This window comes from Betta splendens, chromosome 1, assembly GCF_900634795.4.
Source record: "Betta splendens chromosome 1, fBetSpl5.4, whole genome shotgun sequence".
In the NCBI taxonomy this organism is placed as follows: domain Eukaryota; kingdom Metazoa; phylum Chordata; class Actinopteri; order Anabantiformes; family Osphronemidae; genus Betta; species Betta splendens.
In genome coordinates this window covers 7,332,268-7,354,069 of record NC_040881.3, presented here as the reverse complement: position 1 = coordinate 7,354,069, position 21,802 = coordinate 7,332,268, and the positions used below count along the sequence as shown (strand labels likewise).

The following is a 21,802-nucleotide window of genomic DNA, read 5'->3' as shown; positions in this document are numbered from 1 at the left end:
TAAGGAAAATCAAGTAAAAGCGTTTTGTATTACTATGTGTGGTAAAATGGACAAGTACAAGTTCTTCAAGTGAAATCTGATGAGAATAAAAGTAATGTAAATGATTATGCCACAGAAATTAATGTCATCATTCTTCAACTCAGTAGGAACAATGTCCAATTTGTTAGACTGCACTATATCTAAGCACTGTCTCATATTATTAGCGAGCATCTATTAGTACCCAAGTAAAGTTTTATCTAGAGGATCATGCCCACAATTTGTAATTTGTAAACACCCTGCAATGCATGAGACCTGCTGGACACAGATGCTAGTCAGCCAAATAAACCAGACCAATTGCAATAAACTCACATTGTTTAAGTAAACGGCTACAACACCTTCTTTAGAGCCTCCCTCCCTGATAACCTTAATTGACATTCTTGGAAACATGCTGGACTAATTTCACAGGCTGTGGTGTGCATTAAAACAAAGGTTGAAGTGTAAACTTCATGGGGTCTCTAAAGGCCTGTTGCTCTCTGTTTTACCATTGTTGTGGTTTTGCCCTCTAGTGGAATACCTGGTCTTAAAGTCCTGTGTATACACTGTATATAGTGTATAAGGTTGTATACAAATTAGACTTCCATATAGTGATGTATGAAGCACTTACAGGCTCTGTTACTTTTCTCACAGCACCTTTATGTTGTCGCTATTCAATAAAGCTGTTAATTCCAAATATGAGCATAAACATATGTTGTGGTTATTCATCCTCCGGAGCAGTAGGTGTCGCCCCAAAACACCGTTTAAAGAGTTCCACTTGGTGACGTTGGCTCTCTGTCTTCTTCGGTGGTGCACTTGCTTGCGAAGGGAAGTGTCCTCCGTGGTGTCATTGTAGGTGTTCGAGGTTGAAAATCTAGAAATAGACAATGTCTGGTTACACGCCAGATGAGAAACTTCGCTACGGGCAGCTGATAAAGCTTCGAAGGCAGTGGCTCAAGGACCAGGAGCTCAGCCCAAGGGAGCCCGTGGTGCCGCCGGAGCCTCTTGGCCCTGTCGCAAAATTTTGGGACGGCTTTTTGAAGCCTAAGAGCCTGTGGAGGCTTTACGTGAGTCCTTATAGTATTGCTAATGCTAGCATGCCACAACAACAACAATCATACGTGTCAATAATATAGTTACTTGCAGAATATCAGAATTGGGTCTTTATAGCTGTGAAGCTTCCGTTTTGTTAAAGCTATGAGGACTTGGAGCTACAGCTGAGCTACAGGAGCTAATGCTAACCCACATGACCAATTTTATATAATATTAGTAATAAACTGATATTGTATAATTACTAGTGTGTTGTTGCAAGAAGAACCTGGCGAACAGGCTGTCTCAGTCAACACTAACGAATCGCTACACACCAATTGTGTGATTTCTCTGTTTCTCTTAATTTTACATGCCTGTGTTGTCTATGTCCTTACAGACCTACAAAGCATACAAAGGTGGAGTTTGCACACTGGCACTTTTAATACCTACTTGGATTATTTACTACTGTATGAAATATCATATTTCTGTAAGTCAACTGCAATATTTATGATTTTTGTAGAACCAAACCATGTACAATTGCACTCTGTAATGTTCTGATTATGTAATGCATGTAATTTGTATTGAATATTGTTTGTCTCTAATAGAAATGAGCCAAATTCCTTATTTTCCTAATTATCTAAAGTGTTAATTCACTTAACGTAACAAAAATAGATTGACTTCCAGACTTAGAACAACTTTATAATGATAAATGTAAATGATTTTTTTAAAATCTGTTTTTCAGCATTTAGCTTTAGTTTATAAATTGAAAATTCAGTTATGTGTCAATGCATAAGTCATAGAGCATAATACATATCTACCATTGTAATTTACAGCAAAGGCCATATGGCATTGTGGTAGTGAAGCCCAGGCTGTTCCCAGTAAGTGTAACTTTTTTTATTATACTGAACCTTTTTGTATGCATTACAGTGAAAAGCTTTTCTGAAACAGCCATAGTTGAATCGAAGTGTCAAGTTTGATTCCATACAAACATAACGTTGTCCTATAATGGTTTTTGAGACATCATGACAAAGGGTAAGTGGATAAAAAATTATTTTAAAAAAGTTTTTGTTTTGTTTTTGTGCTCAGGGTGACACCATTCTGGAGACAGGCGAAGTTGTTCCAGATCTCCCTGAGACCCATGGTCATCACTAAAGATGAAATATTTGAAATATGAATGAAATAATTCAGATTGTGGTAAAAAAAAAAGCTGTATATTCCATTAAAATATGTGACTAAGTTTTAATTTGTATTTTTTAACCACGATTGATTGTTTTATTTTACATTATTGGCGACTGGTCTGTATGAAGTATCCAGAGAAAACACTGCAGGTTTCAAGGCAACAACGGATCAGTATTTACATTTTGAGTCGTACAAAAGTATGGTTTAAATGTTTTGGCCACGCTACATGCTTCATTCAACTGTCCAACGCTTATCTTAACGTGACTTAAGGCTAAGTAAGTAAACGTCAACATGAGCTCAACGGCCTGCAGTGCAACTACACACCGGAAGTGTTTTCTTTGAGGTTACAATAACGTTTTTGGGCTTAATAAAATGATGTAACAATGTTATTAGTACAGTTTAAGGGGTAGATTATTGAAAGTAAAGGGGTAAATACTGTCTCCTCAGCTTTGATCTGATCGCACGTGAAGGTGAATTAAATCCGAAATCAAGACTTTTATTTTGAAAGGTGGTCAGAGCTGGAATGAGAATGTTCTCTGACAAATGAAAGTAAACGAAGCCAGCCGGTTGGTTTGTAAATTGTTTCTCAGAAATAAGATGGATATTGAGATTTCCGGGATTGTACGAGTTGGAGAGACACCATCATCTGTCAGTCGTGTGCGTCTTTGAAAATCTCAGGGGTAAATATGAATAACTTTCGCTAAACGCCCTATAGCTGGAAGGCGCTAGCTAGGCAGCATCCATCTTAGCCTGCCCAGCTAGCTAACGCTAGCTAGCTAACGAAGTTATGCTAATGTTTTGTAAAGTCGAGTCTCTTTTGTTTGCTGTAATGTATGTCGTTTTATACCAAAGCTACTAACACGTTTAGTTGATAACGTAATCTAAGCAACGACTTCAGTTAGCGGTATTTTAACTTGTTTACCGACACTACTGTTACTCTTGTGAGGTCTAATATTGTAAGCTAGCTAAATAGCACAATGTAAGGAAGGTGGCGACGGACAAAAACAAAATACGAAAATATTACCGACAATAGCTTTATTCTGAATTATTAGGTTCCACAATAAGTATGAACTGTTACTGTTTAAGTATATGGGGCATTTGCAGGTCTTGTTACGTTTAAAGTGCTGTCAAACATCAACTTATTTGGCTATATAGCCAATATGCAATCTTTCTCTCAAAATCTTATTATATAATAAGATATAGTAAACTCTAATCAGTATCTGAGCAAGTAGATATATATTTAATCGTTTGTGGTGTATATCTGTGTATTCTTTGACTATCACGTTAAATGGAAGAATAGCTGCATTTAAAATGTGTGTGTGTGTAGCTACAACATTGGTACAACACTATCGCTGTTGTAACAGTAGTGTTTGGGAAGTGAGAATTTACAAACTTTAATTTTTAACAATACTTATCGCTTCAGATCATGTCAGCAAGCAAGGTTGCCTTGCAGGAGGGACAGAGGAGCAGCAGGAGGAAAACTCCCAAAACAATGTCTGCGGACGTGTCACCAGATTCCAAGTGTCCTATCTGTTTGGACATTTTTAACAACATGTCTTACCTGGACCGCTGTTTGCACAAGTTCTGTTTCCGCTGCATTCAGGAATGGGCAAAAAACAAAGCAGAGTGCCCGCTATGCAAACAGCCATTTAATTCAATCTATCACAGTATAAAGTCCGAGCAAGATTTCAAGCAGTATGACCTGCGACCAACGGATAATGGCTCCTTTGGGACTTTTGGTGGAGAACGGTTTAGGTACCGAACAACTCTCACTGGAGTCAATCGCCAGATGCAAAGGAGGACCTCTCCACCTCCAGACAATGGAGTGCTGTTTGAACCCTCTAGAAATTCTTCTCAGCAGCCGCAAGACCGCTACGTCCGGCGCATGATGATGAGGTTGGTTGCCAGGAGGAAGGCTGCAATTGAAGGGAGACCGGTGAACAATATTGCAGCACAAGAAATGATAAACTTCAGAAGAGAACTGTATCGACAAGGGGTAAGGGTTCGGACTGTTCGGGATGGTGGCCGATCCCGAGACACCTCCGCTGAGTTCTACAAAAGAAATCCTGCATGCCTACATAGACTGATCCCCTGGCTAAAGCGAGAACTCACTGTGCTATATGGGGGCCATGGTTCTTTGGTCAACTTAGTTCAACACATTATCATGTCGCGCATTACATGTTATGATTTGGAAGATGTAGGTATCCAGGAACAGCTTCGGCCATTCCTCCAGGGACGCACTGAACACTTCCTACATGAATTCATTAGCTTTGCAAGGGCCCCTTTTAATATGGAAGCTTATGACCAAAATGCTGTCTATGAGTGCCAAGCCCCTTCCTCAAATGAGGACAGCAGCTCCAATTCATCTGTGATAGCAATTTCAGAGGATGAAGAACACGCCATAGAGCCTACAGGAGACCCCACCTCTACTCTGAGTCACTCAATGTGGGATGATGAGACACCTGGGCCATCATATTCTACGACAGCAGAGCGGGGTAGGATAGAGCGCTTATCAATTCTGACTTCAGACTCTGATAGCAGTTTAGAGGAGGAGGCATTAGATTTTCCGACTTCTCCACAGCATATGAGCCCTCAAATTCAAGCAAACATGGCTCGACGCAGTGTTAATAATGAAGAGTGCTTATCTCCTAACAGTGATGACTGCGTTATTGTAGGTTTTGTTAAACCAACAGCAGAGAGGACCCCTGAACTGGTTCAGCTTTCCTCTGACTCCGATGAATTTGCTATTGAAGATGGACAAGAAATACCTTTTCCAGTGCACATCCGCTTCCCTAGTGTCAGTCCTCCAGCTTCACAGTGTAGCGATCTAAATTGTGCTGGAGTATCACAACATGTAGAAATGGACCTGTCTCAGGTGCATCCAAACACGTCTAGCCCTACAACATCTAGCAAACACAAGACATCAAAGTCAAAAAGTAAAAGATCAAGGGAGAAGCACTTGTCAAAGGGCAAAGACCACAGGAAAAGGAGGACATCAAAAAGTAGAGATTACAGGCACACTAGCAGGAGCCCAGTGGTGCTCAGCAGTATTGTCAGCAATGTGTCCAAAGAGAAAGGTTATTCATACTCTAGCAGCAGAGACCTGTACTCAAAATATGACAGTAATTCTAGACGGAAAGACACCAATAATAGTTATCAGTCGTATAGCCATTACAGTGAAGAAAAAGATGACCGTGGGATGTATTATACAGAGAGGAGGTCCTACTACTACACTAGCCACAGGTATTCAGAAAGGCATTCATACTCGCGCTCCAGGAGCCACAGCAGGAACTCGCATAGACGTGGCAGGAGATGTTCTCGATCTCGAAGTATTTCCAGCAGTCGTTCCACTTCAAAGAGGAGATCCCATCGCAGCAAGCCTGGTGGAAAGAGGAAATACAAAACAAGGCATTTGGAGGAACCATCTGCCAAACCCAAAAACACTATTTCCAAGTTGCATAGTGAAGATGACTCTTCAGTGGTTGTAACAAAACACAAGAAAAGGAGCAAAGAGAAGCACCGTAAAAAATCCAAAGAAGGATCAAGAAGGACTAGCAGGAGCACCAGTGTGGAGCTTGTCAGTGAAGAGAACTCGTACGAAAGAAGCAAACATCACCATAAGAAAAAAAAGAAACACAAGAAGAAAAGCAAAAGGCACAAGAATAATGAACGTAGCCAGAAGTGTCCTGCCGGTGTCATAACCATTGAGAGTGACGGTGATTTTGCTGATGACAATGTTACCCATTCAAACAGCACAAACATGGATATCCCTGTTAACAATGCTACAGATGGAGCATTGAACCCAGTGGAGTCCTCCCCAATGATCTCAGGGTCATAGTTGTATGGTGATACAGATTCTCACCATGTCTGATGAAAAGGAATTGACCATCTGCCAAAAAAACAGCAGTGTTTTAGATGAAAACAATAATCAGTGCATTTAGATACATGACTTTGAGGTGTTTTGAACATACATCCTTTTAAAGGAAAATAAAAACAAAGCATTTTTTTAATGATGGCAGACAAGTGATAATTCTTATTTTGGAAAATCATTTTCTGTAATGGATGTATCATATTTCTAAGGTGCTCTCAGGTATTGTTCTTTACAGTGATTATTCTTTTGTTGTGTATAATAAATTGCAATAAGAAGCTGTATGTGATAGTGATATTTTTAAGATTTCTCATAAAATATAGTGTTGTAAAATTCAGTTTGACCTGGAGCAAGAAGCTTGTTGAAAAGAACGGTTTTGTTGGTTAAATACTGTATAAATAGTTTACTTTGGGAAACGATGTGTATTGAAGGCGAGAAGACGATTAGACTAAACACGTCAATGTGGCTTAGGGCCATCGCTACTTTTATTTTGAAAGCAAACAGGAAATGAACCATTACCACTACCGGTAGTTATAAATTAGCGTTAACATTTTTCCTCAAAACTTAAAGCGGTAAGTGTTCATTTTTACAGGCGTGATGGCTTCCACGGCACCGATTAAGGTAAGAGATTAAACTTCACGGTCTTTAGCGTGTGGCAAACACAACATTGTCTGTCCGACTGTGTTCACAGTGCGGAATGAGGGGCAAAGTTTAGCTAGCTAGCTAGTTAATACCATAACACAGGGCAACAAACTCTTCACAGTTAGCACCGTGTTAGCAAAGCTGCAACGATGAAGCTTCTAGTCTGCCGAATGGGCAATGTTAAGAAAGCAGCTAACGCTGCCATGCTAACACCAGGATTTAGTTGCAACGTTAACTATTCGTGATAAAACTAACATGTCGGGTACAGACTCTGTGGCACGTGTTCACTCTGAACGCTGAATGAACTGATACATCAGTGACCTGTCACCAACCCGCTGTTAGGAATCTAGAGATAGAGAGATAACTTGGCAACCAACATTTGTTAAAGGGATTATTACCTGTACTGATATACTATTAACCCTTAACGAGATGTCAAAAGTCAAATTATGACGTGCAGACACGTGTCCGCGTTTACCCCCCGCAAATGGGGGGTTGGGGGGGGCAAACCCGGCTTAACAATGTAAATAGAGCGGCGTCATAGGTGTCAAAGATGTGAAAACCGACAACAATACCAGTTAAATTAGCCAAAAAACATCCCGAGCCAGTCTGTGAAATGCTTCTTTGATCTCATTAAATTACACCTGTAGTCTAAAAAAGGTCGTTATGCCAAGATATAAAAAAACAGCTGTTTGAATGAATAGTATTTAGTGAATACTCAAAATTTTTTGGTCATTGCCAATAAGTTTATACCTTTTTAGGTATACTAAACTCACTTTTGTGAATAACAAAGAGGGAAGTAACAATATCAAGTCTTGACAAAGCATATTTAAAGTTGAATAATAATCTGTGTCTGATTTATTCAAATTTCAACATTACAGCTTTTGCTATTTTGTCTGATTCCAAATACAACTGTACAGATGGAACAGTTTGGTGCTAATTGAAATAAACTGTTTTTGGGTAGATTGGAATAATTGGTGGTTCTGGCCTTGATGATCCAGATATCCTGGAGGGACGGACTGAGCGTTATGTGGAAACACCCTATGGGAAGGTGCGTTGTGTTATGTTGATATTTCTTGTCAAATAGACAAGTTTAAGCACATTAACATATTATTTGTCTAATCTTTTCGAACAGCCATCTGATGCTTTGATATTGGGAAAGATTAAAAATGTGGAGTGTGTCCTTCTTGCAAGGTAGGAGGATGTTTTCCATATGTATATGTTCTCTATTAGCACCATCTAGTGGTTGCTTAGGTTTTTAATCATGTAGCAGTGGTCTGTGCTCAAACCAGGTTTATGGTTGCTTTAATAATGTTTCAGGCACGGGCGGCAGCATACCATAATGCCATCTAATGTGAACTATCAAGCCAACATTTGGGCACTGAAGGAAGAGGGATGCACGCATCTGCTGGTTACCACAGCCTGTGGTTCCCTGCGTGAGGAGATTCAGCCAGGCGATATTATCGTCATAGACCAGTTCATTGACAGGTGAGTGAAATGGAAACACTGCAGCCGAGTAAGGTCTGCATGTTTACAGACTGGACAGGAAACTTCTTTGCTTAATTAACTTTTAGAGCAGCCGAAAATGAAATGGCCAATAGATAAAGGAGGCAAGTACAACTTTGCATGCGACTGGGACCTTTTTTTTTCTTTAAACCTGCACCTGCTGCTCACCTCTGCCCAAATGTTTAACCTGGATTTCTCAGTAGTCATAATTGGTTGCTTTTTACTAGTTTATGCTCCCGTCGATGGTTATTAACAGTCACCGTTCTACAGTAGACTCGAGCGTCTTCCCACAGATATCGTTGTCAGGATTTTAGTTTCTTTGACAACAGTCTAGATAGTTGAGTGAAAGAGGAAAAACTTGACTCGCCACATGTGAAACGTCTGTCACGGTCAACATTTATCCCCTATTAACCTTAGCACAATGTTCTGCTGCTCCTTCAATTGTGAGGTTGTCTAAGGTGTCAATGGGAATCTATGACATTGAACCTATGGAAATGGAGAATACCATCTTTTAGTTTTAAAACTCAGCACATCCTATTTTGCTTCTCTTGTTTTTGTTCTCCTTAGGTCCCACCTACTATATGTGAAATGTGTGGCTTTAATGTAGCTGTTACATCCTATATAAATGGCTACAAAAAAAAGTATGCTCTTTTTTATAATTCCACTTAAAGGATAAACCTGACCTTCCAGGGACTCTGCAGCCAGTTCACAGCTTCCCAGTGCTCACATGATGCGACTCCAGAGATTCTCAGAGGCCAATTCTGTAGCAGGTTGCTGCAGATGCTTTCATGCAGAGCAGAGAATGGGTTTATGTTTGGTTGTCACGGTAAATCGGGCTCTGACAGTGTCTGACCTCGGGGTTTACACGTGTCGCATACAGAGCGTGACCATGTGGGACGGTTGCTGCCTCACTCGGCTGACTGTGCAAATTGTTTCACTAACTCAATAGTTAGAGCTACGGTTTAGATAGAGCCAACACACAGCTGGTGAAATTGGGAGAATTAGGAATGTGCTCTTCACAGTCCTGTCAGTGTATGGGCTGCCTGTGGCTCTGCCCAACCTGTGCGGCTGAAACCCATGATCAGACCAGCTACCAGTATCAAGCACAGACCGGATCTGTTCATCAGAATGAGGAAGTTGCTTGTTGGGACTCGCTCAGACTTGTCCTACAACATGTGACTTGTGACAACTTGTTTCTGAGGCTTGGCTTTATTGGTGCCACAGTTATGTCATAACATCTGCTTACTTCTCTGTCTCTGGCTGCTTCAGACCCAGCTCTTGGGTCCTGTTGATTTACAGGCCATAGAAAACATTTTAAGATTTAAAATCTGCATAGTCTGGATTCAGTATATCTAGCTTTTATTTTCACTTTACTGTACTTTATGTAGTTGATCTTAACATTTGATAAAAGTGCAGAGTTCTTGTCATACCACGACCAAATGCATCTCTACAACACACATTTCTCTATGTATTTTTCTTTGAAACTGTGTAATGAATTTAGATAACTGAAAGTAGATCTGGGCTGTTTTTTAAATGAAGCAAACTGAGTCCATGAAGCAAAATACCCTTTGTCCTCTAATACTGTAGCAATGACATTTTAACTATTTTGTCACATAAACAACACTATCTGATCTCCTGCTGTGGTTTCCCGAAGCCTCCACTTCTTAAGCTTTACTGGGCGTGTGGTGTGAGTGGATGGAGAAAAATGTGAACCTAACGAATAGCTGCCCATCGCACATACTTTCTGCGTTTAAGGAGCAAGTCCGTAAGTAATTTCATAGTCACACACATTTGGAACAGTTTCTGCGTTAGTCATTCTGATTTCTTTTGGCTAATGGAGGGTCAGGCCAAGGCAACTTGATCGCGTCTTTGTCACGCTCTTGCGTTTTTGTTATAAACCTTGGAGTCTTCTCCAAAGTTGAATTCCTGTCACCATTTGAGATTGAAAATAAATGTATAGCTTATCTTATTTCGGAAGTACAAACAAGCATTGCTGGATTTTTTTTCTGTTGGTCGCACCAAAATAAAGTATGGCAGTTAATCCACCAGGGCCAGAAGTATTATTAATTGCTATTATTATTAAAAGCAGCACGGCATGGAAATCTCCTTCCATTTCCCCTGCTATTAATAATAATAAATATAAGAAATAAATAAGAAATAAGTCTTTTCAGAGAATCCTTCCAGTATTGGATATTAGAGATATGTAATCTGCAACCTTAAAATAACTCAAGGAACCGATGTCCCTGATGTTGTCAGCTCATGTGGCTCAGTGAGTCATTTTCTGTGTCCAGTGGACATATTCTCACGTTCTCTCGTGTGCTGTCACAGTTAAACAATTGTTTAACGGCAAGTGTGAGTGACTCTTTCACTTTTGTTTTACACTGAGCATCTTTGAGGATGCAGTTAAATGTTCTCCCGGTTTTCATTGAGATAGTTGAGTGAAAGAGGAAAAACTTGACTCGCCACATGTGAAACGTCTGTCACGGTCAACATTTATCCCCTATTAACCTTAGCACAATGTTCTGCTGCTCCTTCAATTGTGAGGTTGTCTAAGGTGTCAATGGGAATCTATGACATTGAACCTATGGAAATGGAGAATACCATCTTTTAGTTTTAAAACTCAGCACATCCTATTTTGCTTCTCTTGTTTTTGTTCTCCTTAGGTCCCACCTACTATATGTGAAATGTGTGGCTTTAATGTAGCTGTTACATCCTATATAAATGGCTACAAAAAAAAGTATGCTTTTTTTGTCCCTGATGTTGTCAGCTCATGTGGCTCAGTGAGTCATTTTCTGTGTCACGTTCTCTCGTGTGCTGTCACAGTTAAACAATTGTTTAACGGCAAGTGTGAGTGACTCTTTCACTTTTGTTTTACACTGAGCATCTTTGAGGATGCAGTTAAATGTTCTCCCGGTTTTCATTGTGTGTGTGTGTGTGTGTGTGTGTGTGTGTGTGTGTGTGTGTGTGTGTGTGTGTGTGTGTGTGTGTGTGTGTGTGTGTGTGTGTGTGTGTGTGTGTGTGTGTGTGTGTGTGTGTGTGTGTGTGTGTGTGTGTGTGTGTGTGTGTGTGTGTTTTTTTCCTGTCCCGTCTTTGCTGTAACCATAAAAGCGACCATAAAAATAGTTTCACTAAAAGGTTTCAAGAGGAGTGAATTAAAATCTGAATTCAGGATGAAGGAGCGTCTTTGAAAGGTCACGGTCCTTATTGTACCAGCTCGCTCTGTGGTCACGGCACGGCTTTTTTGAGCTGTTACAATTACTTTATAATTGCCTCCTTGAGCAGAAGAATGATCATCTTTTGATAATTGTGCATCTCTGTAGAAACTGTGTGAACAGTCTTCAAAACGTGGTTTAGCATTACAACATAGGCTGTCTTTTAGAAGCCATGGCCACATTTTAGCAACATGAAAGCTGATTTGCTTTCATGTTGTATTTGTATATTGAATAAACTTGTTATTTTAACTCGCTCTTAACTTCGCCTTTCTGTTCCTCTCCTTTCTGTGGTATTAAATAGTTGTTTTAAATGTCTTTGTCACTTTTTACACCTTTTTAATGATTAATGGATGAAACAGATTTGCAGGCATTGAACTCATTAGTGTCGTCTGTAATTTGCTGGATTGCGTTGACGCTCTGGTTCAGTGCTTCCTGTTTGCTCCTTTTTGCCAGGACTACGAAGCGAGCCCAGACATTCTATGATGGACAGTCCACGAGTCCTGCAGGCGTTTGCCACATCCCCATGGCTGAGCCTTTCTGCAACAGGACCAGAGAGGTGATCCCCTGAATTTCCTGTACCAGCATTCCATTTACCATCCCCTGTAACCCCCCGCTGTCCTGTCATTTTCCCCAAAGTGTTTCTTCAGTAGTCATACACATGAGCAGTTACCACCCAGCTTCACAGGATGTAATTATATCCCAAAACTGCAGTCCCTTTTCACATCAAACGAAGAGCTTCCTCTCTGCTTTCAGCCTCAACTGAGACTGAGGGTTGCTATGCTATCCTACTATCCTGTGCAGGTTTTGATCGAGGTGGCGCGGAGTTTGGGCGTCAAGTGCCATGAGCGAGGGACTATGGTGACCATTGAGGGGCCACGCTTCTCCTCTCGGGCAGAGAGCCTCATGTTCCACCAGTGGAAAGCTGATGTCATCAACATGACCACTGTGCCAGAGGTGGTCCTCGCCAAGGAGGCTGGCTTGTGCTACGCTAGCATCGCCATGGCAACGGACTATGACTGTTGGAAGGAGCACGAGGAGGCGGTGAGTGAGCAAGCCCTTCGGCTGATGTCACGTCCTGCCGAATCTTTGTTTAATCGTCCAACACGTTATCTTTATTTACCAACTTGATAGAATTAGATAGCACGTCGGATGTTGTGCTCATTCGCAACCCTTTCCCCCACTGGTAAAACCACTGAGCCAATAAGACTAATAGTAGTGATGGCAATAGTTGTGCACCACAAAGACACGCTGTCCTCCCGCGTTTGTGTTGAGGTGGTAGAAGCGGACACGATTGAGATGCAGCACATCAAGGCACTAATTACTGGTTTTGGAGTGATGCCCGTCTCAGTCACCTCCACAAACACGTTTCCCTTAATAAGTGTTTTTTTATATATATTATCAAAACAAAACTCCAATATTTTCTTCTAGCAGCTTCCAATGTTTTGTTTTATGAACTTGCAATTTATCGTCTCAAATACATAGAAAATGATTAATGCTTAAATCTCCTAGCCTGCACTAGCTTGTTTTTCAGGAACATTCCAACAGCAGAGCTTGTCACAAAAGGACTTTGTTTGAGCAGAGGGAGCTTCTCACTGTTTGCCTCAGAGCATGTGGGAATGTGACAGGAGTCTGTTTTTTATAATACTTATGATAACATTAATATATTTAATAGTGTCCTTTTATATATAGGCTTCATTTGTAATGATAGTGTTTTAATTCCCTGAACCTGCATTTTAACCTTTAGAGCCAGTGTTGTGTGCACTGGTTTGGTTTCCGCCGAGGTTTGTCGTCTGCGTTCCAAAAGCAGACTATAAAGTATCTGCGGCTTCTTATGGCTTCCGACTGACCTTCTCTCTGTCAGACGTGCAGCTGATAAAGAGTGTGTGGGCGAGTTTTTGGCTTAACCGATGCAGCCCAACGCGCAGCTCCACTTCCGAGTTCCTCCGTCTGACCTCTTCCCCCTCCTGTTGCAGAACACTCGCCACATCCTTCCGCCGCCTCTGCGCTCTCCCAGCCTAATACTGCCTCCTGCCCCTCCCGCCACACCCCCCACCCCCACTGAGGCGGCTTGGCTTGTTTGCCAGCCTCCGGTGGAAGCCCAGCCGGAGGAGGTTGACTCAGCCTGAGTCATCTGCTTCGCCGTGTTTCATCCTTGCAAACGCCATAAAAACATGAAGCTAGTGATTGAGTCGGACATGAAAACAAAGCAATCAAGGGAAGGGTTAAAGGTTATAGGAGGTAAACATGAGCACAGGATGGAAGTAATGTTGCCAACTGTATGTTTGGCTCAGTAATTAAGAGCTATGTCTTAGTTTTTGCGCATTGAGTACATACAGAATATCTGTCTGGACAGTTTGGTGTTCTGCTCACATAAGCATTCAGGGTGCTGTTTGTTATTTTGTAACTTTGACTGTGGAAAGTTTTTCTTTGTGACTGTCTATTAATTTAAAAACCAACAGTTTTTCTTCCCTCTTGATTTACTGTTCATCATGGCAGCTGAAGGAAACCGTTAAATCACATGAAAAGACAGAAAACACTAATAGTGTCAATCTAACAAATGTTGTTAAAACTCTTCAATCGGGTAGAAATCCATTATTGGCATTGTTGACAATTTAAAAAAAAAAAAAAAGAAGAAAAGAAAAGCCACAGCCTTTCAGTGTGCTGAAACTTCTTCCATTATTATGATAAAGGTCACTTCCTTAAGTGTGCTTTACTTCTAGTTTGTAACCTTTTGTGTTAATTACTGTAGCTTGTCTTGTTGCTATAAGCTGCAATTTACAGCCGCTTGGAATTTAGCATTTTAAAAAAGTTGCTGGTTAAAACCGAACCCTGAAATGACAAAATAGTGCAATGTTATTGTTGTCTTATTAGACAATGTACTGTAGTTATGGATTTGTTGAGTTATTTTATGCATCATGTGCCAGGTGTATTTATTTATTTATTTTTTTTGCCTGCTCCTGTTAAACTACCTGCACTCGGGACGTATTCAAGTCCAAACAAATAAACGTGACAGAAGGAAGTAAAATTATTAGCATGCTTCTTACTGCTTTTCGCTGTGTGTCTTTTCCCCTTATCTTAGGTCTGTGTTGACAATGTATTGAAGACGATGAAGGAGAACGCAAACAAAGCCAGCAGTATCCTGCTCACAGCCATTCCCCAGATTAGTCAGATGGACTGGTCCCAGACAATGAAGAGCTTGAAAGTAAGTTGGCAGCCTTGATGATGCGAGACGTTTTAAAACGGCCTGTTTACCTTTTCTCTGCGGTTTCACTGCACCTCCTGGAATGAGATCATTTCAGAACACTACTCGATTATAAAGTTGAGAAACCATAAGCTAAGCAGTAACTTATAACTTACTTTACAGAAAAAGTGTAACAAAACTCCAGTGTTTTTGTATTTATTATATTGGCTTTGTTTTAAACTCTTCTTCTTCTTTTTTTGTCATTCTCCTGTTTTTGTTTTTTTATAAATCTAAACGTTTTGTTTCTTCTGTTACAGTCAATGGCACAATCTTCAGTAATGTTACCAAAACACTGAATGTAGACAACACCAGAAAACCAGACATCACCTGCATCGATTCATCACCAACAACAGACTAAACTCTGCCTGTGGACTCATCATCAGTGAATCACAACAAAGTGCCTCACATTAATAACACATGGTCTGTGTCATTAGCTGGAATTTTAGTGTCTGTCTCTGTGTAGACGTTGCTCTAGCACCTTGTTCACAGCCAAAATCACTTTCTTTTGTTAATACAGTAAAAATGCAGATCTTTGCACATCTAAAATTAAAAAAAAGCTAAATTCTTTGGTCCTAACTTTTAGCTTTATAAAATGCACCTTTCTAAAATACTTTGTTTTATTGGCAAGTCTGGACTCACAAATTGAATATATTGTGGATGTCTAAAAAGAATCTGCCTCCAGGTTTTAGTGGGTGCTAAAGATTCTTGGTCTCCTAATCCTAGGATTAATTGGATGTTTCAAGTAGGTGCCCTTGATTCATCTGCATGTCAAATGTGTCTCCTTTTGAAAATGTATGGGAACCATAGGACATTGACTGAGGCCTGTTAAGCAGCTAATATAATATAATAAAAACAAATATTCCACTTAAAGAAACATTTGGTATGCTCAGTCCTCAACAACCTACTGTATTTTAGTAAAAAGTCAACATTTCTGGAAAAGTTTTTTTTTTTTTAATTTTAATTTCTCCACGACTGTATTACTGTATTAGCATGCTCCAAAAATGAGATGTTTTTTTTCCAGTGCCTTCTAATATGTTTAAGCCTGTTTGTTGATTATTTCTTACCACCACGTGATGATTATTATTCTGTTGCAGCATCTAAACATTTTCTCTCTGTATAGCGCTATCTCAGCAACTGTATTAATAATGCTGCAAATCTGTCCTGATATCTATAGTAAAGGTAGCCTGCGGAAATACATTGTAATAGGTTCTGTTTGTTGCATGTTGCAGTAAAATGCTGAGTAGCCTAAACCTGTGTAAAAGGTCAGCTAGTATAGAAAAAGTAAAACTGCATTGACTGTTTTCTGCCTTCTGACGTTTACATAAAAATGTCTAGTAATGATTTATTTTCAAGAGCTTCACATTTTATGACATAATTCAAACAAGTTAACATGATGAACTTACTCTAATATGTCGTTATACGGACAGAAGGAATTCAGCTTTCTGCTGTCCGGGGTTTTTAGGGGAATTTTAGATCAGACTGCTGCATAAACATTCACTTTATCTAACTTGGTGAAATGGGGAAATGCATCTTGTAGCTTCAACCTTCCGCCAGTACTTCAGGATAACAATGATCTGCACGTTAGCAGCTCAACACACAAGGTGGGTTGACATTATGTCTGATATAAATGGTTCATGTCTGTGCTATAAGCAAAAAAAATCTAGCCAACTATATTGTGGAAGCAACTTTAAGGCTTGTAATAGTCGATTTTATCATTTAAAAACACTGGCCATCTGTATTTTAGAGCAACCTGAGCCCAGAACGGTCCTGAACCTGCTTGCTCTCCTAGTGTTTACAATGCTGTGGCTCAGAAAACGGCCGTCGGATCAGCCTGTGCCTTTAGTCTCTAACACGTGGTGAGTAAAAGAAAATCTACCCAGAACCTTCACGTTTGGGCATATTTCTGTTTGGCAACACGTCAAAACACAAGTCAAATAGTTATTGTTTGTTTGTTTTTTTTCTGTGGCACCACTCACTGATTCCTCAGCCTGACCCGTCAGCCTGTGAGAAAAGCCTTGTTTTGGCTTTTATCCTACCGTAAAACACTGAAAAGAAACTTTATGTTAGTGGTATTTTATTAAAGTGCACAGTAATGATTTATTATATCATAATTATAATTGAGTACCAGCTGTACAAACGGATGGCATCACTTACAAAATATTGCATCAGTTGGACAATATTACAAAACATTTAATTTACATTTTGGATGTTCTGTGAACTGATTAGTATAAATAAATTTCAATCGATGGCAGCAAATTGTCATTTCGAATAATTTAAGTGCAATAACAAAACTGTGCATTATACGGCGGGTTAAATGGGATTAATTAGTTAAATATAATTTACTAAACAAAAAATAAAGCTGCAACAAAATGTGTTCATGTCATTCTTAAATATAAATACCGACTTACCCGTTTTATAATATTTTAATAATATTGTTCTTATTGCTGATGGCGAATTACCAGTAATCCTTACAGAAATCGGAGTAAAAAATAAAATGGCAACGACGAAGCATAAAACGGACAAATAAATAGAAAATAGTTTACTGTGGAAGAGCGGGTGTAGTCTTTAGGCTGCAGTCGGGCCTCAGGCCCCGTTTCCTCCTCCGCTCGAAGCAGCTGGAAATAATAAAGTCACACGGGGTTTTCTAGAGACTTCAGGAAATCAAGCACTTCATTGTGGTGGTTCTGTCGTGCCAGGTCGACGGGCCGACAGCCTGTCTTGTCGCTGGCCCGCGGGTCAGCTCCGTGTTGCACCAGCAGACGCACCGTGTCCAGAAAGCCGGTCCGGGCGGCGTCGTGCAGCGGGGTGGTCCCCGTGCTTCGGTCCGCGACGTTCGGGTTCGCCCCGTGGCTCAGCAGGACCCGAGCCACCGGTGAGCTGCCCATCATCATCACCTTCACAGGAATATTAAGAAGACCGACTGACTGGACTGCGTTTATAAACACACGCGCACACGCACGCGCGCGCATCAGCTGAATGTCCGACCTGCGCCTCGATGTGTTCATTGATCTGTCTCTCTCACCTCCATGCAACCTGCCGAACATAACGTGGTCATATAACTAATACGGTGTATTGAACGTATAATGCGCTTCCCCGAGCTCATATTAGTGACGCGCTGAATCGGTGTCAGGCGTCACGTTTACTGTAAGAATCCCAGGACTGGCTCAGCAGGCTCCGAAAAATGCGCTTTCGTTTTCTTTTATCTTATTAATGCAATTACTCGTTCAAATGGGGAAACGAGAGTAGTCGCACAGCACAAACCCGATCGCGTCTAGGATACTTTACATTACGAGATGCAGCAATGCGAAATGAAGTCATTAGAAATGATAAAGCGTCTGTCTCGAGATTACGCGGTTATTAAGACACGCGCAGTGGGTCATAACATTCACGGGAGATTTTATGAAGCGCTTTATGGTTTTATTGTCGCTTCTAGTTGCTGTAGTAGCTTATTTTTGAGATAAACACAGAGACGAGTCTGACAAGGATGAGGTGTGTTGCTGAGTGGACGGAAGAAGGTGTTTAAAGGAAACAGAAACATTAGAACTACGTTTGAACTGAAAACAAAACGCCGACGAGCTCCTCACCTACAAACTTATAACGTATAGGTTTGTAAGTAAAACTTACAAACTTAAGCTACTTATAAATAATTAGAGCCAAACTCAAGGGCCTAGTTTCAGTTTAGCATTTACACTAATCCCAGTGGAGAGAACAGCTGGAAATGTGCTGCCTCATTAAAATAAGAGGTTTGAGACGCACTTGTTTTTGTTCTCTTTAGTAAATAATAACTCAAAGCGACTTTATATGCGCGCTGGCGTCCGTCCGCTTCATATTTACTAACGCGCTAATTCCTATTCATTAAACCCATGTACGATCATAAACTGGCGCCCGTCGAGCCACCGACCTGCAGCGCGGTGCGTCCGAAGCGGTTCGCCCCGTTGACTTCAGCCCCCGCCCGCAGGAGCCGCTCCACATCTGCCGTGCGTCCCGTCGCTGCCGCCGCCGTCAGGTCGTCCACGCTCATCGTGGAGCGTCGCCCGCCGTGGCAGATGCGGTGACAGGTACGGGAGGCGACGAGACGCGGGGCAAGAACCACGGTTCGGTTCGGTTCTGGTCGGGTCGGGTCCGCTCAGCGTCTCCGGGCCGGGTCCGGTGGCGTGGGTCTGCTCCGCATCATCCGTCCCGTGGCCGCTCGGTGTGTGTCTGGGCTTGTCTGTGTTTTGAATGGGTGACGTCGCAGTCTCTTGACGCAGTGGCGCGATCGTGCGCATGCGCGCCTGCAATTAGGTTTTAACAGAAGAATTACCACATTGTGTTTCGTCTGTTGCTCCCAAAACAATGTCTGAGTAGTTAGATGTTGAAATCCAAAGAAAATCCCGTTATTATTTTTTGATAAAGCGCCATCTGAGTGTACGCAAAACTAAATTGTGTTTAAATATGCAAGTCAGTAAGTATTAATAAAAAGACTATTAGAAGTTCATTTAATATTAGTTATAGTTATAATCTCTGGAATAGCTACTTAGTGTTTGAATGGACCATGGAGTACAAAACATGCTGAATGTCCCTCAGCTGCATCACAGAGCAAGACTGAACTGCTGATTTAACACTGAAATGAGTAGCAGCCGAAAAACAGGGAAAAGCATGATGATTAGAAAACAGGCTTAAAGAGACAAAGAGAAAACCTGGAGCGGCTGAATGCATCTAGACACATTGAGCTATTCTGAACAGCACATTAAAAGTCACACTGCAGCTGTGCATCATCTGTGACAAACCGAAACAAGCCCAACTAAAATTGGGGCTTTTTTTTGCTGAGCGCACTAAAATAGACTTAAATGGGTTCAAGTCGCTGTTTCTGAAGCGATGGCTGCAATCTGCGAAGGAGGAAAGCGCGCGCGTGTGTGTTGTTAATGAAAATTGTGAAGTCATAGTGAAATGGTATCACAAGCTTCCCCATTGTTCAACCTGTTCAACCACTGTGGCAGGAGCATTAAAGTCACTGGGCAGGAATGTGGCTGGGATCAGTAAATGACATGCTATTGCTAGAACCGGAGCTGTTTGTCAAATCCAGATCATCCGACTTAATGAGGGGAGTTTCGTTTTGAATTCTGCGTCCTGGTCCTTAATACGCCCCATTAATCCGCCCTGCATGTGGGTAGTGCTACACTACACTGACGTCCGCTGGGCCTCAGGCCACTTCTCGTATTTGGTCATAACAGGCTGAGAAAAAAAAATGATTGTGAGGAATAAGTCAGATCTTGCAACGAAAACGCTGACACACACACAGTCAGTCGTATGATTGGACGTCTGAGTTAAATAGATTGTCAGATGTTGTTTAATCGTCATGGACCTGGGCAGCTGACAACAAATAAGAGGAAATATCCACTTGTGGTTTGCGAACTTCCAGTGTCTTAGTTCCCGAACCAACACAGGAAACTGACCAATGCATCTTGTCAGCATCTCAACACTCACTGTATTCCATTTTATGAGGTTATGATCTGTAGGTTGATGATAATTTTACTTTGAACATTTTCCTTTTCATCCACCAGCAACTGTAACTTCAAAAACAAACGTTTGGTAGAAAACTGCACTGAATTGAATGATGTTGTACAGGTGTGTTCATCTACAGTAAGTGGCCAGTGAGGCGTAGACAAATCTCCTCATCAACGTAACAATAGTAAAGTTAAATTAAATACTAAATATAAATAAATATATATTTGTACCCTGTTAACATTGTAATAATACTGTCCTGCGATCACATCAATGACAAGGATGCAAATGGCTTTTATATATTGCTGCTGTTTGATGGAGGGGCACCTTTTGAGGCCTCAGATTCGTGCGTGTCTAGTCCTCATTGTGAGCAGACCTGTGTAGAATGTTTCCCCGTGTCCGGGTTGGCGGCCTGTAGCCTTGGCGGCTGAGGTGGAGTGTGGGTGGAGGTTGCAGCTGGAAGTCCCCTATGAAATGAAGTGAGTCAGAAATCAGGGCCTGGGAGTGAATGAGTATCTAGAGTAAACCGGTCACATTTAACTCGCTCACTCAGTCATTCACTCGCTCGCTCACTCACTCACTCACTCACTCACTCACTCACTCACTCACTCACTCACTCACTCACTCACTCACTCACTCACTCATTCACTTGCTCACTTGTTCGTTCACTTGCTCGTTCACTCGCTCACTCGCTCTTTCACTCGCTCTTTCACTCACTCACTCACTCACTCACTCACTCACTCACTCACTCACTCACTCACTTGTTCACTCACTCACTCACTCACTCACTCACTCACTCACTCACTCACTCACTCACTCACTCACTCACTCATTCATTCACTCGCTCACTTGTTCGTTCGTTGACTCACTCACTCACTCACTCACTCACTCACTCACTCACACGCTCACTTGTTCACTCACTCACTCACTCACTCACTCACTCACTCACTCGCTCACTTGCTCGTTCACTCACTCATTCACTCGCTCACTTGTTTGTTCGTTCGTTCATTCACTCACTCACTCACTCACTCACTCACTTGTTCGTTCACTCACTCACTCACTCACTAAATAAGACACTCCCACCCTTAAGCTTGTGTTTAAAAACAGCCCAGGCATCAAACATGTCTGACTCAGCGCTTTTTCTTTGTGGGGCTTTGCTTGATGACATCATTGCATTTGAGTTGTTTATTTGGTCAGAAAAGAATTCTTTAGAAAGCAAGTCGCCGCGATGCTAAATTTAGCGGCGTGGCCGTGTGGGGAGCAGGGTCCCACAGGCTCCTACAGACCTATTGGCCTGCCGGGAGGTGTGGAGCCCGGTATTCGGATGTTCCAGCCTGTGGTTTCTAAGCGTGAACGAATGTTTGAGGGTTTATTTCATTTCTTATCATCCGAGCCTCAGTCGTGGACGAGGGGAATACTTATGCTCTGATTCCCAGCAAATGGAATCCTTTGAAATTCCCCTTTCGGTGCCTTTTGGTGCCGTATTGTTTGTCCTTTGGCCGCTCAAAGCCCACAGCGACTGGACTAATTAGCTGCCCGTGAATAAGTGTGGAGTAAAACTCTCTGGAACACGCGGGCCTGTCCGCCTCGGCGCCTGTTTGCTCAGCCTGTGTTTCCACATCAAACACGAGG

General features: G+C 41.5%; 3 protein-coding genes and 1 long non-coding RNA gene across 6 annotated transcripts; 2 read left to right on the top strand and 2 right to left on the bottom strand.

The window, feature by feature from the left end:
- The first annotated feature begins 796 nt into the window (after positions 1 to 796).
- Positions 797 to 2,278, top strand: ndufb6 (NADH:ubiquinone oxidoreductase subunit B). 3 transcript variants are annotated; one of them, XM_029148989.2, is made up of 4 exons: positions 797 to 1,079; positions 1,439 to 1,457; positions 1,875 to 1,919; positions 2,128 to 2,278. In XM_029148989.2, the coding sequence occupies exons 1-4, from the start codon at positions 900 to 902 to the stop codon at positions 2,130 to 2,132; spliced, it is 249 nt and encodes an 82-aa protein (XP_029004822.1). In that variant the 5' UTR covers positions 797 to 899; the 3' UTR covers positions 2,133 to 2,278. The 3 variants fall into 3 exon arrangements, with proteins under 3 accessions (XP_029004822.1, XP_055369281.1, XP_029004812.1); XM_029148979.3 differs by having other exon boundaries at positions 802 to 1,079; positions 1,439 to 1,528; XM_055513306.1 differs by lacking the exon at positions 1,875 to 1,919 and having other exon boundaries at positions 800 to 1,079; positions 1,439 to 1,528.
- Positions 2,279 to 3,854: 1,576 nt separating this feature from the next.
- On the bottom strand, positions 3,855 to 6,313 carry LOC121202253 (uncharacterized). Its single transcript, XR_005897732.1, has 4 exons — positions 5,962 to 6,313; positions 5,486 to 5,600; positions 4,989 to 5,126; positions 3,855 to 4,136 (listed from the first exon to the last, which is right to left on the bottom strand). It is a non-coding gene; the product is annotated as an uncharacterized LOC121202253 (long non-coding RNA).
- A 242-nt stretch (positions 6,314 to 6,555) lies between these two features.
- On the top strand, positions 6,556 to 16,084 carry mtap (methylthioadenosine phosphorylase). The gene is made up of 8 exons (XM_029148953.3): positions 6,556 to 6,709; positions 7,692 to 7,778; positions 7,863 to 7,921; positions 8,048 to 8,215; positions 11,899 to 12,001; positions 12,247 to 12,486; positions 14,525 to 14,647; positions 14,944 to 16,084. The coding sequence occupies exons 1-8, from the start codon at positions 6,686 to 6,688 to the stop codon at positions 14,980 to 14,982; spliced, it is 843 nt and encodes a 280-aa protein (XP_029004786.1). The 5' UTR covers positions 6,556 to 6,685; the 3' UTR covers positions 14,983 to 16,084.
- A 659-nt stretch (positions 16,085 to 16,743) lies between these two features.
- cdkn2a/b (cyclin-dependent kinase inhibitor 2A/B (p15, inhibits CDK4)) lies at positions 16,744 to 18,762 on the bottom strand. Its single transcript, XM_029148965.3, has 2 exons — positions 18,588 to 18,762; positions 16,744 to 17,580 (listed from the first exon to the last, which is right to left on the bottom strand). Exons 1-2 carry the CDS (start codon positions 18,705 to 18,707, stop codon positions 17,317 to 17,319), a joined length of 384 nt encoding a protein of 127 aa, XP_029004798.1. The 5' UTR covers positions 18,708 to 18,762; the 3' UTR covers positions 16,744 to 17,316.
- Between the last annotated feature and the right edge of the window lie 3,040 nt (positions 18,763 to 21,802).